Source organism: Cryptomeria japonica, chromosome 4, assembly GCF_030272615.1.
Source record: "Cryptomeria japonica chromosome 4, Sugi_1.0, whole genome shotgun sequence".
NCBI classification, from domain to species: domain Eukaryota; kingdom Viridiplantae; phylum Streptophyta; class Pinopsida; order Cupressales; family Cupressaceae; genus Cryptomeria; species Cryptomeria japonica.
This window is the reverse complement of record NC_081408.1, coordinates 354,560,517-354,577,657: the sequence shown is the minus strand read 5'-3', so window position 1 is coordinate 354,577,657 and position 17,141 is coordinate 354,560,517. Positions and strand designations below refer to the sequence as shown.

General features: G+C 37.0%; 1 protein-coding gene across 2 annotated transcripts in view; it reads left to right on the top strand.

Moving 5' to 3' along the window:
* LOC131063642 (peroxisomal ATPase PEX1) overlaps positions 1-17,141 on the top strand; it is a 191,048-nt gene that overhangs the window by 86,857 nt on the left and 87,050 nt on the right. For both annotated transcript variants that reach the window (XM_057997538.2, XM_057997537.2), the window contains exon 4: positions 5,340-5,439. In XM_057997538.2, the coding sequence (XP_057853521.2) occupies positions 5,340-5,439 (100 nt within the window). The remainder of the gene's footprint in view (positions 1-5,339; positions 5,440-17,141) is intronic.

Sequence of the window (17,141 nt, the reverse complement as noted above, 5' to 3'; positions counted from 1 at the left end):
TTTGTGATTGAGCAATATCTCTTGATATTCCACATTTCCAAGAGCCTGAGGTGATGTTGGTGAGAGATATACCCAAATTGCATCATCTAATTTGATCACCTTCATTTATCCTTCTTTATAGTTGTGAATTTACCTTTGTGTGTTTCATCTTGAATCTTGCATTAGACCTGAATTCCTCCCTTCACTTGAAGCCTTCGTCTTGGATTACTCTCTTGTCGTACTCGCAACAACTCTTGGATTTCTGGAGGAAATTCAAGTTTGTCCAGCTTTCTCCTCATTGTGAATGCTTGATCCTCTTTGTATAACTCGACTCTTGCAACCACTTCTTGTATTGTTGAATGCCTTGACGACAGCAGATCTTTCTTCTTTGAAGGATAAATGTATTCCACCTCCGCATCTGGCCTGATTTTGAGATGCATTCTCTCTTGCTGAAGTGCTGTAGAGAGAGCTTTGGTGAAGTCTTTCCCTCGAAGTGCATCCCTGCCTTGATGTTGTTTGCAGCTGGCTCCTTCATTCTCTTCCTTAGTCACCTACAAAAACAAATAGGATACCATCAAATATACCTGATATATACTGACTTCACATGTTTCAATCTTACTAATCTGACATGCATTGCTAATGGAGGTGAAATGATGTTTTGATTTCTGTTCTCATGTCTCATTTCACTCACTTCAGGTCTGATTGGGGCTTTAAGTTTGAGATTTTTAACATTTTGAAGTCTGATTGTGGATTCTACCAAGTGATAGACAAACTTCAGCTTCCATCTCAAGGTTGTGGATCTTTGCAAGTGAAGGGCAAGTTGGTCTTCCACCCTCCAGCCGTGGATTTGAGCAACCCAAGGAAAAATGTCTCCTAGGCTGGGGATTTGAGGTAGTGAAGGAATAATGTTGATGATTGCCGTGCATTTGAGGCAGTGAAGGAATAATGTTGATGACTGCAGTGGATTTGAGGCAGTGAAGGAATAATGTTGATGACCGCCCTCGATTTGAGGCACTGAAGGAAGAACTTACTTTTCTTGTTCAATCTTGTGAACTTCAAGGACCTAACCAATTAATTCACCCTCAATATGATATTGATCCTCATTCAATTCACTCCAAGTCCAAGATTGAGCAAGTTCAATGTTTCATCTTCACTTCAAGCATCAATCTTGCCATCTCCATGCTTGAGGTGTGGATTTTAGCAACTCAGGGAAAAATATACCCAAGGGTGTGGATTTGAGGAGGTCAAGGAAGAATTTCATCTTGGTCGGGATTTGAGCCATTGAAGGAAAAATCACCTCACTGCTGAGGATTTGAGCAAGTGAAGGAAAAATCACCTCACTACTTGGGATTTGAGCAAGTGAAGGAAAAATCATGACTTGCACTTTGACTTGACCACTTCATTGCTTGCCTAAGCTGATCATCTCAACACCTTTGCTTGCAAACTTGGAGGATTCATAGGGTAAATTCACTCATTTCTACTTCCATTTAGCATCTTCACTAAGTCCCTCAAGATTGTGGATTTTGGTGAGTCATGGATAACTCACCTTCACCACCTTTGCTTGTTGATTTCACCAAGTGTTGGGTAACTTGTTCAAGGGGTTGACTTGGTGTATTCTTTCCTTTCATCATCACTTAGACCTTGAATCGTCCTCAACAAGCATTTCATCTTAGTTAATTGATCATCACTTCTTGATCATTCCTTGCCTCTATATTTTGACCTAAGGGCATCCACTTGCTTGCTTGACTACTTATCACACCTAAGAATCACCTTGACTTGACTTGAAGGTTGCATTGTGAAGCAACACCCAAAGACTACCTTTACTCTCACCTATTGTTGGACTCTCACTTATCACTTGAGCACCTAGAGCTACAAAGACTCCAAACTAGTCTAGAGTGGGACGTGACTCTTACTAGATTGCCTGACTTGATCACATCTTGATGACAAGGCATTGCATTCCCTCACAAGCAAGAGGTTAAAGACACCAAAACTATTGCCAAGCTAGATGACTAAGTAAATACAACTATGCTTCCACGCAAAAAAATGGGGGTCCCCATCTGCAATGGGGTGATGTGTGAAAACGTTACAACATCTAGTGCCACCTCGAATGAATGTTCGTGAACATTTCAAAGATAAAGACTCAATCCATGCTTAGAACCTCCGGAAAATTCAACCCAACCTCTGGAAACATACTTAAGAAGGAAGAAAAATCCCAAACCGAATCAATGCACGTAGTCTTTGATTACCCAGGTGTGTGCAAGTGTATTTATTTCAACTCTCAAGAACATTGTAACTCTTAGAATCTGCTGTGACTAGCTATGTGATTTATCTTGACTCCAAAAGAATCCTGGATAGAGCATTGCTGCCAGTGAGTGTCCATAGCCTTGACGAGGTTATCGCTGTAATCACACAGAGATTGCTCTAATTCTGGTAAATTTTTTTTTTTTACCTATAGGGATGTTCGGACACCCAAAGTTAAGTATTCTTTCTTTTCACATTTTCCACTATTTGGCTCGTAAGCAATGAAGCTCACATGGGTTTGAGAATTATAGTGGCGCTGAAGCAGGATTTTAGATTTTTCACTAGTCACGACTTCACCTAAGAAATCACAATGACTTGGAGCAATTAAATGTGTGTAAAGATATAGTAATCAATAGATTTCAGTTTCAAGATACCAAAGGGAATTTTCTTCAAGTCAAGTACAAGTCCTAACCAAATGATAAAGCTAGAGAAGAACAACATTGGAGTCTAACACACTTCATAAGCATATATCTAGGAAATGGACCGAACATAAGATCCAAATTGTGCCAGCGCATGAGAAAACAACAAAAACATCCTTCTCACAAATGAAGGCTCCCATTTAGGACACCTAAACTAAGCAATGGCCAACTATTAAAGCCAACTAAAACTAAAAGCAAACAAACTAAAACTGCTTGAGCCACCTAATAATTTTGAGCCAAATGACTCAAAGCAAATTAACAAAATGGCTCACTCAAACAACTAAACTAAAATGCACGGAAGGAAACCTACCTAAACTAAACTATATACAAAACTTTCCTAGAACGGACATGACTCAAAGAAGCAACATATATACATGACCTTACATGACATTTCAAAATATGCAACAATAGCATGGAAAAAGTAATGGTTCACAGCCGGGCAATTTCATCCTTAAATAGAGAGAAGCAAGATCTCACAATGCATTTCTCATACTCTATTAAAGCCTCTCGTAAGATTATCAATTGTGGCAATTTATCGAGACCGTGAGCTATCCAAATACAAGTTGTTCTTCCTAAACCCCCATAATCAAAATCATAACATCTTTCAAGACTAAGAGTAGTGAAGGAGACAACCTGGCGTGCTTCGTGCTTAAATGGAGATTCTTGCTCGCTACCCACCGATGCATCATAAGAAGAGAGATCATCGGCTGCTTTGGGAGGTCGCCATTGGTGATGTATCACTCCACGTGCGTTCTTGACATTCTGATTCTCACTTGCTGGTTCTTCTTGAATCCTTAGGAATGGTCCTAGCGCAACCTGAAATTGCCTTTCTTTCTTCACTTTTGTGGTGACCACAGGTTAAATATCTTGCATAAACCGTGCATCCTTATGAAACTCCACAGGCATATCTTTAAAAATAAGAGTCTCCTTAAGTGATTGATCTTCAAAAATTTCCTTTGGTGGTTTCTCAATTGTTGACATTGATGGTAGCACCACCTCAAAGTTCCCTTCGCTCTCTAGCTCCATTTGTTCATCTTCAAGGATGCTTGAAAGTTCTCCCTTTAGGATGGCTTGAAATTCTTCATTTGATTCCTCTTCTTGTTGTAATGGTGAATGCTCATTTGAATCCTCATCAAGGGTTACTTCCTCTTGGTTGATCACCAAATTTACACCTTGATCATTGCATGCCACCACTTCTTTTAGCATGAACATCCTCAATTGTTTCCTCAACTTGCATTCCAACGTACTCCTCCTTGGGTGCAAGGTATGCAAAGCTATCTTTCACTGCTACACATCCATTATCAAGCAACCTTGTAGCATCTTCTAGTTACTCATCTCCCTCACCTTTAGATGATGTAGCGATGCCTTGTTCATGTGTTATTCTATACTCATCAGCTGCAAGGTGTGCACTCCAAATTTTGTTAGTGATGCACTCATCTGATGACTTAGGTATTCCGTCTGACTTGACCGATAGCCTCTTGAATGAGGTTTGTCGTGAATCACCACCAAGGTAGCAATATCCTTTCCAAGCACAATTCATTATCGAGACTCAACTAATTTTCAATCAACCCTTTGAACCTTGTAAACTTGTCATTACATTGTGGAGCATTGAAATTGTCACTCTATGAACACCTCCGGCTTAGCTATATCCCAAAAGAAGATTTTCCCTTGTAGTGCTAGCTCAATTCTTGACAAGAAAGTCAAGCAATACAATTTATCATTTTCTGTAGTCTCATGAATTCTACACTTCCTTGGTACTGCAAACTCAGACAAATTGCGTGGATGAAGTTGTGCATTCAAAGTCCACCATCTTTGAGAAATATCAACATGTTGATCATCTTGGGCATGTGAATTTCAGCTATGGCTAATGGTGACAATTAGGACCTTTCACAAAAAAGAGGAGGAATATGCACAAAATGAAGATTTTAGGGAGAAGATGAAAGAATTGCAAGCCCAAGTTGCTAGAAATGAAGAAGACTTCTACCTCAAGGAGGGACTTCTCTATCAGTTGGGAAAATTATGTGTGCCAAGGGTATAAAGGTTGCTACTCATGAGGGAGGTGCATGCCTCTAAAGTGGCAGGTATTTTGGTGTTGGAAAAACAGTGGTCCATTGCAAACATATGTGTTTTGGCCCACAATGCTACAAGAATTAGCAAGTTTGTTAGAAGTTGTAAATTGTGTTTTACTAGCAAATCTAAAACAAGAAAAAAGATTGTGTTTGACTCTTCTTGTACCAACAAGTGCATTGGATATTATATATGTGTGTTTGACTATGAGTAGGGATTGCTATTACTATTTGTTTGTCATTGTGGATAGATTCAGCAAAATGTGTATAATTCCATGCAAAACGAAAATTGCAAGAAGAGAAGCAGCTGAAACATTTTTCACTAAATGAATAGTAAAAATAGATACAAGGAAAACTAAGTAGTGATGCTTATTAACAGAAAGGGAATTATTAAGAATTTAATATGGCACTGTACATGTAAACTTTGAATTTATTTTTGACTGTATTTTTTAGAATTGTTAAATATTGACATGCTCCATGCAGGGACACTACATTTTGTAAGTTTAAATATTTGAGCATCATCCAATGTTTACACCATTGAATTTGTACAGTTTAAGGAATTGTTTGTCTACAGGTTGGCATTGTACAAGAAGGCCTAAGCTTTCCTTTCTGGCTACATGGGCATACACTTATCACTTTGTGGGTAGCTTCAACTGAACCTAAACAATCAGCAGGTAAGAAAAATGCCCTCGCATGATATCAAATTTCTTTCTTATTTAGTAATCCTGTTTGTTAATGCCACTGCCTACATGATTTGTTTGATAAATCAGCTAGAAAAAAAACCAAAGCTTGTCATGTTAACATTCTGTTCTTATTCTTTCTTTCCAGCTGCCCGATCCCATAAAATTTGGGTTATATGTTATTTCTTTTTATATTCTTTTGGCCTAATTAGTTATACTTTTAATTAACATAAATTTGCCCAAATCTAAAATAGGTAATTAAGTTTTTAGGACTACCTTTGTATACTGTTTTCCTGCAATGCAAAATTAGAGAACATATGTGAAGTAATACTTATAAACTGAAACATGTACTAATGAATTAGTTTGAGTGATACATTTTTTTTTAATATATTAATTACCATTAGTATTATATTTGTTAGATAAAATCAGATTGTAGGTTAGTTGCCATTCTTTATTATCCAATTCTAAGTGCACTAGGGTAGGCTAGTTGGATGGGGTGTCCAAGAGACCCTCCATCCTAGGCCCAAGAGCAGATGCTACATCCCTCTTGGCTCCATGTGGCAGGTGTTAAGCATCCATAATGGAGTGGTGTACCCAGTGAGGTGTTCTATTGCCGTTCCCCCTCATCACAACCACCTCCTCTCTTAAGCCCAAGAGCAGATGCTACACCCCCCTTGGCCCCATGTGGCAGGGTTTAGGCATCCACTATGGAGTGGCGTACTTAAGAGAGAGTCACTCATATACAATGAACCATTTGTGATATTCCAATTAAGTTATATTCGTTATTTTCTGTGAGTTTAATCTGCTTTCTTTATGTTTCCCTCCTTCAGTCTCATTCATTAATCGAATCCCCATGCATACTCCTAAGAACAAGTATGCTACTGCCTGTAACTTAATAACAATACTGATCGATGGTGTTCTCACTGGATGCTTTGATTCCTTTCCTTTATATCTCTCAATGTGAGGGAGGGGTCACACCTCTTCATCATGTATGCCCTTTGGCAAGGGACACAACCTTTCATCATTAGCACCCTTTGAAAGTGTGCAACACTTAATTATTTCTGCCCTTTGAAAGGGACACAACATTTCGCAATCAGATCTGCACTTTTATTTAAAAATTAAATCAGATCCGCACCTCTGATTTTCAAATCATCCCCCCTCTAAAATGAGGTTCTCTTCTCCCTTTTATATCTTATGTTTGAGGGAGTCACAACTTTTCATTCCATGTCTTTTGATTTATTAACTTAATTAAATTTTAATTATATTTGACATTACAAATGCACTCAATAATACACATCTATCTATGCTGCTATAGTTCACTTTGAGTATTTGGTCGTTATAGTTGTTCGCATGTTAATATAGATTTGAATCCGGGGATGTGAATTTTTGTAAGGTGATCAGAGATGTTCTTTTACCCTGTAATTTTGGAATATTTTTGTCCCATCATCCAATCAAACATATCTTATTAAAAGGGTTTTTCTGTAAAATTCTTCAAGATACATTAATGTATTATATTTATTGCTTTGTGGTTTGGTTTATCTTTTCAATATTGATGACATGCTTGACATCTCATATGTTATGGTGCAAGGTGCTTTATAATTTAAAGTTCATCCACACATTAAGACTATTTCTTCTCTAAGGTGTACTTAATAGCATCCTTGTATCATTTATTGGTAATTCCCATAAAATAATTAAATTATTAAAACGAAAAATATGGTAAATACCTTATTGTGACCTTGAATATTGGGATTTTACATATTGTATTGTGCATTTGATGAAAAGGATTTTAACCATTCTTTTCTTTATGGTATTCACCTCTATAAATTTATATATGTGAAGCTTGTCTTTAAATCCCAAATATTAATGTAATATTGTAATTTTGCTATAATGGTCATCTTAGTCGTCTAGTTACTTTTTAGTATGTTTCCTTTCTTGTTTTTGTTTTAGAAACATTATTTGTAATCTCTATTTAAGGAGTCTTCCATCTCCTTTGTTAATATAGAACATTCAATTATCATTTCATGGTATTAGAGCATGGGTTCCTGTTTGGCAAATTTTTTAAATAAATATTTTATGGATTTTACCTAGAAATTTAAAGTTTTTTGATCAATTTTTTTCTTAATTGAAAATTGTGGGCATTTTATCTCTTGCGCGACAGGTCGTGAAGTTGTGGGTTTCTTTGGTTTTTCATGTTTCAAAAATCATGATTTGGTTTAGGCGCCTTTTTTTTGTGGTTTTGTCTCTTGTTTAGGTCGTGCGACAAGTAGTCTATAGCACAATCTAGGCAACTAGGGTTTATGCACAATGGCGAAGGTTTTTCACATTTTAGAATGATTATGGAAGGTTTACTGATTTTTTTTTTCTAAAAAAATCATGGTGGGTTTTTTTATTTTTTCAAAAAAATTAAAATTTAAATCAATTTGTATTTTTTATAATAAATATTATAAAATAATATATTTTTATAGCTTATTAATTACATAAGTGTCATATATACGATATTATGAAAATATGGCTTGCCAATACTTGTCGGCACTTGATCCCTAGTGGGCTCATTAAGAACCTTTCAACTTCACCAGTAGACCAAGGGGCCATTGACATTGCAAATCATTTTTCACTTCCTCATGATAGACCAATCACTTTCTTTTTACATTGCAAATCATTTTTCTCTTCCTCATGATAGATCAATCACTTTCTTTTTACAAATAATAATCACTCTCTTTTTGCAGCTTTGTTGTGAATTTAATGTTTTTGTGCGTAATGTATTACAAGAGAGTTTCAAAATGGATTTCATGGTTTCATAGTTTGCATTCATCTGTATTTACTTTCTAATTTTACACCCTCCAACGTACTATCTAAAGTATATTTTACTATCGGCTAAACATTGCACCTCTTTTTGGTGCAAGTGCTAGTTTATGATTTTATATTTTTTTTTATGGACATATGCAAACATACCCAGCCCCCAAAAAATTTCTGCTCTACCTATTTACCATACCCATACCCAATTCCAATTCTGATTTGGGAAGCAAATTAATGGTAACAAATCTTGTTTCTTCAATATCTCATTGAAAAGAAAGGTGGAAATTCTTGGAGTTTTGGACTTTAAATAGGAAATCTCTCTATGACATGTTCGTGCTTCCTGCTGCACACCAAAAGTAATAAGTTACCCTTAGATTCCACCATCAGAAAATTGCAACACCATCTATCCAGATGGACAAATAGATGAATTTTCACCACTTGAAGTATCCAGCTCAGAGAAGCTCTAATGCAAGCACTCCCAATGGGCCAATATACATGCTTGCCTCCTTTTTTCTTTCATTGTAGTAAATCAATTCAATGAATTCCAAATGAGTTTTCCATCAAAAGGTACAAAAAAGTAGTTCAAATTTGCCTGGTTGTTTGGATGACTGTACTATGCAATGTTTTAGTGGTCATGGCCTTGAGCACTCACTTTTATGCTAACTCTAAGTCACTATGCAATGTTTTAATGGTCATGGCATCAAGCACTCACTTATGTTCAAATTTACTCGATTGTTTGGATGACTATGTACTCTACAATGTTTCAATGGTCATGGCCTCAAGCACTCACATCCTAAGTCACTAGGTTCCAATTCAAATTCGAGTTTGACAACCATCAAATTTGGATGTAGTTCGGCAAGGGTAAAAATTCAGAAAAAAAAATTGGCATTAAATTCACCTTATATAATTTTATTTTTTTAAATATAAGTAATATATTTACAAAATTATAATTTATAAATACTTAAGCTTAAAATAATATTATATTAAGTAGATAAGTTTAAAAATTTAATTTAGATATTTAAATATGTTTAATTAATAGATATTAATATTAAAAAATAAGTAAAATAATATTAAATTTAAATATATTAAATGTTAATATAAATAAAATAATATTAATTTTTTAATGAATGTAAATAATTAAAATATAAAATATATGTTTTAAAAAAAAATATACTATAGAAAATCTTTAAAACAACTATATATAAAAAAACTTAAAAATTCCAGATGAAATCGGGACAGCCTCTTATAGAGGGGCATTGCGACTTCGAGCAAACAGCAAAAGAAGTGTTGTTCACCAGGGATAAGTGACAACAAAAGAGTGCAATGATGTGTGGAGAGAGTTGCAGGGTTCGTGGCCGTGGTGTTCAACTTAGCTCAAATCCGCAGGTTTCCATTCAACGATATGCTTAATGCTATGTGATCCTATGGTGGCATAGCTCCTCGTGCAAAACATCTCCTCTCACCCACCGTTCTGTTGTCACACCTTGAAGAAATATGTTGTGCCCTAGCCACAAGAAGGAATATTGTTCTGAAAAAAACCTAATTAAAAGTGTTCTGTACGAATTTGGTGACAAATTTTAATGAACTTTATGTATTTCTTAAACGTTCACCGAATTTTTAACTTTAACCTTGAAATTCAGCACCCTCCTAGACTTCACGACACCTCTAGATTCATTTTAAGCACCAAACAAAGTGTTCCTAAACACATTGCCAATTTACAACGTTGAACACAAAAAATGCAAGCATAACCAATCATGTTCGATACCAACACCGGCACACAAGGAATGCAAGCATAACCAATCATGTTCGATTTTGAACTTCAACCTTGAAATTCGACACCCAAGCATGCCAGACAATGAGTCATCTACAATTCCAGCACTATGCAACAACACATGCAATTATGCTTCTACTCACTTGCAGACATTTACAATTTTTTTAAGGCAATGTAGTCACTTTTTTATGCAAGGAAACTTATGCAACGAGCTTCTGACACATCCACATGAGATACACTTAATGCATGAATTAGACCCACATAGAGCACCATGCTCAGGAAACAAGTTATGTTCACAAGGATAAGATACACAAGATCACCTTCATCACATGCTCACAAAACAAGGCACTTTTCACATCAACATATACAAGGGCGGCTGAAATTCAGCCACAGAGAAACTGTTGACATAAGGGACATTCATATACTCACATCATGAAACACTATAAAAAATTATGATATAATGACACCCACATACTTAACAAGGACAACTCAACAAGGGCAGTTTGCCATATCAATACAATGTTATCACGATGTAGGATTTACATTAACAACACAAATTGCACACTATGCAAAATAGGGTCAATGTTATAGCCGATAATGTAGAATGCTCTTTAGACCACTTTATTGTACACCATGCAAGGTAAGAACAACACGAAACCATGGACCACAATCACAAGATATACATGATGCTGATGGATTGAATAAACTTCTTCATGATGCTACAAGGCAATAAGCCACACTGGTTCTCATATGAACATAATGAACAATGCAAATTTGGGGGCATAAGTAATTGACCCAAATGATCTATTATGATGATTCGCACATTTTCACTTATGAATGTTTCATTTTACATATGCACCAATGCATTATCATCAAAATTGATGCACAATGCACTCAATTCAATTACCACAACACTGATATATCATGAACATGAGTCAATTCATTCTCTTTCACCTTCAAATACAACACTCACGCAATACATTATGCAATGCTTGATCAGGAGCTGATCAATAGGCACTCAAGTCAAATCAAAATGATTAATCAATCATGCCATCCCAAGAGGAACACAAGAACAAACGGCCACTCAAGGGCCACTAAGCATCTATGCTAGCGAGAATTGAACATTGAGGAGACAGTCACACTAGAGGGCACTCCACTGCACATGTGAGGGTCTAACTAACCCCTAATGACATACACTCACCAACATATCATGCTAGCTCAAACAAGGCAGTACCCACAACTGCCGCCAAAGCATGCACACACTCCAAACTGCTTGGTAACTTAACAATAGCTCACACACAAGGAGCAATGTACCAACCATCGATCCTTAGCCATCTCAAGAGACTCTCATATGGGGGTATCCATCTTTCCCTAAAAGGTGCTGAAGGGTCGAGGAGGTACTCTTCCTCCACCACACACTACTTGGGTTGAATCACATTTAACTCATTCAAATGTCACAAGAGGCACACAAGCACAAGCTAAACAATCGACTCATAGCATGAACACTTGCACAACTATACGCCAACGACTTCATGGGCAACAACATAGCTGGAGGTCCCAGTTTTGCAACATGGGCTTTGATATTCTACCTCCGTGTTACAATGGGTCTGATGTGCTCCTCATAAAATGCCAAAGTAGGGTCCCTACTATGAATTGCTTGCCTCTTATGCCCAAGCATACTATTAAATGTTTCATAAATCTCTCCAAGATTAGGAGAGTCCGTATTTGAATATCTTATGACCCACACAATAGGTGAGACAATGGAGCAAATATATCTACATAGGATGAAAATAATTTAGTACATTTAAAACTTATAACCTTGATAACAAAATCAGAAATTTAATAGTAATATCAGCAATGTATTTAGTTACAATAAAATCAGAAATTTAATACTAAAAATCAGCATTACTTAATATAATAAAAAATAAATATCTTACTTCATTGTGGACCACTAATCATCATTGAGGATTTTTCGTTTGACATCTTTTCCATCAGTTGCGGTTGCCTCTGACCATCTACCCCACTTTGAATTAATCACCATTGCTTGTAGGGGCTCTTGCAGCTCAATCATCCTCTCCAACAAACTAAAGTAGCTGAAATATTTGGTATCCACAGGCTTGAAGAATTCCTTTCTTGAAATTTTTTTAAACAAAGCAAGTGATATGTGATGATTGCAAATAAACATCTGAATGGTTATAGCTTTTGACACTACCTCCACTAAGTTTATTTTTCCAATGCCTTTCAATGCGTTGTTCAATGTATGAACGGAACATGGGGTCCAAAAAATGTGATTGTAAGCATCCTCTACCATTAAGCCAGCTAACTTGCATACATGGGCTGAATCTGTCACTACTCGTACAACATTGGAGGGTCCCACCTCCTCTATGGCACCCTTCAAAATCTGAAATTAGAAGGCTGCATTCTTCCTTTTCCTTGATCAATCAATGGCTCTAAGAAAATAGGAGCCTGCTGAACATGTGACAATAACATTGATGAGTGGCCAATGTTTGATATCAGTCCAACCATCCATAATGATAGAACATCCATCCCTTATCCAAATTTGTCTCATCGCCTCCATCATTATACTCACCTTAGAATACTCCTTATCAAGGAGGGAGGTGTGTAGCTTATGATCTCCCATGGGAATATATGAAGGACCAATTGCAAATGCATCTTTGAACACTGGTTTAAAATATGGATACTGTGCCACATGAAATGTTATGACATTAGCATAGAAAAATTTGGCAATAGAAGTATCAGCTACATCTCGTAATTGCATGTTAAACATGCCTGCAACACCACTAGATCTTTTCTTTCCTCTACGACTCCCAAGCTCAAGTGTAGATTGAGTAGCAGTAGCAGTAACACTAGCACTATACAATGGCTGCAATAACTCCATTGACATTCATGTTCTTTTGGATTAACTCTCTATGTGCAATCTGGTCACCTCGGCCTTCTTTACAAATGTGATGGTTTTGCATATTTTTACCCCTTAACGAGTTATCCCTAGGAGATGGGAGTAAACTCTTATGTAGCTTCCCCTATATTCCTCTTTGCAAATGTAACACAGCCATACTCTACTCCCCCCTGAATTTTTTTTCTTGGTGTCTATGGCTGTTGCATATTGTAAAAGTTGTTTTTTTGGATTAAAGGGGCCCTTATCATATTTTTTCAAAGTTTTAGAAGGGCATTTGAATGGATTTTCAACACCTTCTGTTTCTGAAACATCCACACCTCTTGAAGAATTGCCATGAAATGTTTATTCAATTTCAATCTCTTCACCGTCACTAATTTCACTGATGTTAGAGCTCTTTTTTTTTTTTGGATTGAATTGCAAATGACAGCTACAAATGAAATCATAGAACACAAACAAAAAAAAATCTTCTTTTTGAAATTTTGACAAAAACAAAAAAAATGAACTTACCTCAAATGATGGAGATCTAGCCTTCTTTTATCCTTTGCTCACCCTCTTTCCTCTTTTCACTTGGTTTTCCTTCAGCGATGCTCTTCTTCTTTTTTGCTTGTCAAGCTTTTGCTATGTGGACACAAATGTTTTTTTTTTGTTTTGCTTGTTTTGTTTTTCTCTTACGTCTGGGGTTTTGCAATGGGGTGCCCCATCCCTTTATTTTTTAATCTTTTGAAGTCTCTTTTTAAAAAAAAAAAATTGACTTTTTTCTTGCTTTGCCATTGGGGATGGCTAGGCATCCCCAAAACAGTTGGGGGACGTGGAGGCCTAGCTGTCCAGGGATGTTTTTCAGGAGTTTCCCAAACATCCTGGAAACGTTCCCCAGAGACATTTGGATTTCAGCATATGGGTTATCATCATAATCAAGTTGGATCTTTGTAAATATATTTACAAATGCAACTGGGAAATTATAGAAAACGCACTAGATACATTTGGATTTCAGCATATGGGTTATCAAATGGGTGAATTCATGCTTACAAAATACCACTTGCACAACATTTGTCTATAGAGTTATATCCCAACCATTCCATTTATTCTGGGGTTTGATGCAAGCGGACCAGCTTAGTCATTATTTATTCATTTTTGTAGAATGTTGAAACACATGAAAGACAAAGGAGTGAAGGACTTATGCATGTCATCCTAGCTCTAAAGGAGAATCAGATACTGTAATTTTAATTTTTTGGATGATACTCTCCTTTGATTGTCATTCGTGATCAGCTAAATAAAGCATCTCAAGAGGACTTCGGCAATTTAACAGTTGACCTTGTGGAAACAGATAAATGGTAGCAAATCTAGGATTATTTTCTTCAATATCTCATTGAAAGGAAACGTACAAATTCTTGAAGTCTGGCTTGAAAGAGTACATTTTTCTACAATTTGTTTGGGTTCTTGCTGCACACCAAAAGTAATAACTCTTCCCATGTACAAATAGATAGATTTCTACCACTAGAAGGAACCAACTAATACAAGCTGTTTTGCAAGCATTCCCAATATAGCTGCTGCCCTTGTCCCTCATCCTTCCATTGTAGTAAGTGAATTCAATGAGCTCCAAATGAATTTTTATTGGAAGGTACAGAGAAGTCGTTCAAGTTCCACCTAGTTGCCTGAAAGACTGCATGCCATGCAATGTTTGGCTGGTCTTGGCCCAAGCACTCATCTATATGTTAACAAAGCGTTGGAAATGAAAGCTGCCTGGAACTTCTTGCACATGGCCTACCCAGTATGGACAAGCAATTCAAGATAAATATTGAACTAGTATATCCCAATGCTTGATAGCATAAACTTGGAAACCTCCTATGGCTGCAACTTCCAATTTTGTAGAGCCGGAAATACAGCATATTCACCAGCATCTTTCATGGGTGTGCACAAGGGAACTGAACTGCTTTTGGACTCATAAGTAGAATCAGTATCTTGATTTCTGCAAGTCTTCTCTTCACTCTTCAGAAAATGGACAGCTTATGGTTGCTGATTACTGCATTCTCTCTACTCACATTTGAGCGCTTGGAATTATGATCCTTTGGACAATGTAATGGCCAACCTATATCTTCAATCAGAGCAGCTCAATTAAGAACCAAGTGATAGAGTCTTTTTGCTTACCGCCAAAACTAATAAATAGATTGTTATACACTATCACATGAGAATGTAGTGTTGCTATAACATATTGGAGTTGATTGCTCAACCCCACAGGTCCAAAGATCACCTGCAATCAAACACCTATCACGATACAAGAGAAAAACAAATAGCTATGGAGGCCAAAAGATTGTTGATCCAGAAAGATAAATAATATTGATTATCTAATGACTTAATGAATATACAATGGATCAATCCTTATAAAAGGAGATCAAAAACTAAAAGTAAAAACCCTAGGATGAGTAATTAATAACTAGTAATAAATTAATTATTAATGTGCCTAAGTTTAGCTTAAGTGAAAATAAAGTAAAAGGTGACTTAATTATTAAATCAATATGGTTTAATTAATTAAGTAAATAACCTTATTACTCCAACACCCCCCTTTAAGATGAACTTAGGGAGAAGCTAAAACACTAAGGACTAGATGCATGAAAGCAAAAAATGGGTCCCGACAACAAAACCTAATGAGGTACCGAAGTACAATGAAATCTCTGTAAAGTGGAGAAAAAGAGAAAACCCCGTGGGAACAAAACTCCTCTCCAAGAAGAGAAACACAAGTGAAGCACTAAGAAGCCTCCAAACAAGAATGTTCCAAAAGATGGGAACAAAAGACAAGCATGAAGAATCACTGAAGCATGAAGAAGCTGCAAACATTGTCGTGGAATGACTGCTATGATGCTGGAATAAGAACCTCCTCTGAAACAAAAGATGATCAGGATCAAGAAGACATGAATCTGCATGAGTGACCTCAATGACACTACTCGAATCCGAATCAGATGGCAAACATAGGCAAAACATTTGGAACCCGAAGATACAGATGGCACAAGTACCAATAGTCTAAAGAACCGATCAAGTGAAAAATGGAAGGTCGCCTCTAGAAATGGGAATGCAAGAGTGTCCATATGGTAAGTGCTCCATCTCACCAAAATGCATGGGTAACCAGCTGCTGCATCCACCTAGTACATAGGAACAAATACTGAATACATAGCTCACTCTAACACGAAACCAAGGAAGCATTAGCACCAACAGTAGAACCCCCCCCATAATGCTGACAAGGGAAGAGTTATGGCAGGTACATTGAATTTGAAAGCCATAATGTAGTACATGAAGAACCAAGAACATCTGACCGTGCAAACATGAAAGTACAAGCAAATACAAAGGGTGTGCAAACCAAGGCACACACACATGAGAAAGGTATGAAGGCAGCAAACCCCCATGACACTTCATATCATAGTGTGAGTACAATAAGGCACAAAAAATGATGTGCAAGATCCCATAATACATGCAAGTGTGGAATATGAAGAGTTATGAAAGAAAAATATCCATCCACTGCACAGTTGACTTAGTAAAACAAATGCCAAAGCATGCAAAAGGAAGATCAAGGCGCCACCCAAAATAGACTTTTGACCCCATGCAAAGAGCTGCTCATCATGAAGCCACCCCAAGAACAAACAACAAAGACGCAAAGCCACCAATCGGCTTGAGGGTCAGCATGCAAGTAGACCACGAGCCAGACATGCATGTAAAAACTGGTTCACAAATCGGCTAGGCATGCAATGTCAAGAGCCCCCACCTATCAGATCAGCAACCCAAATGGAAAGGCGACCAAGAAGTTGCACTAAGGGCAGATGCAAAAATAGAATACCGCCTGTGCATGTGGGAAGAAGCCCATGCAATCACTCGAAAACCAAAAAAAGTGCAGCCACAAAAGACTTCAACTTGCTGGTGAAACAGTAGAAGATCAAACTGCTGCAAAGAAGATTCCTAGAGAGGAAGTCGACATAAACCAAACACTAGAGAAAATACTATGCCGCCAAACCAAAAAATAGTGCTGACTAGCAGAGCCGCTAAACGTGGCCAACTTAAAGAGTCACCCGCAATGATAAGGAGATCAAAACCAGCCAAAAAGGGGCTACTGATTTGAGACAAAGCCAGTCACCAAAAAAACATGCAGGAAAACAAACCCTCTCTAACAAATTGTATCTCTTAAGAGATGACAGGGAATTGCATATCGGCTCTGATATCATATTGGAG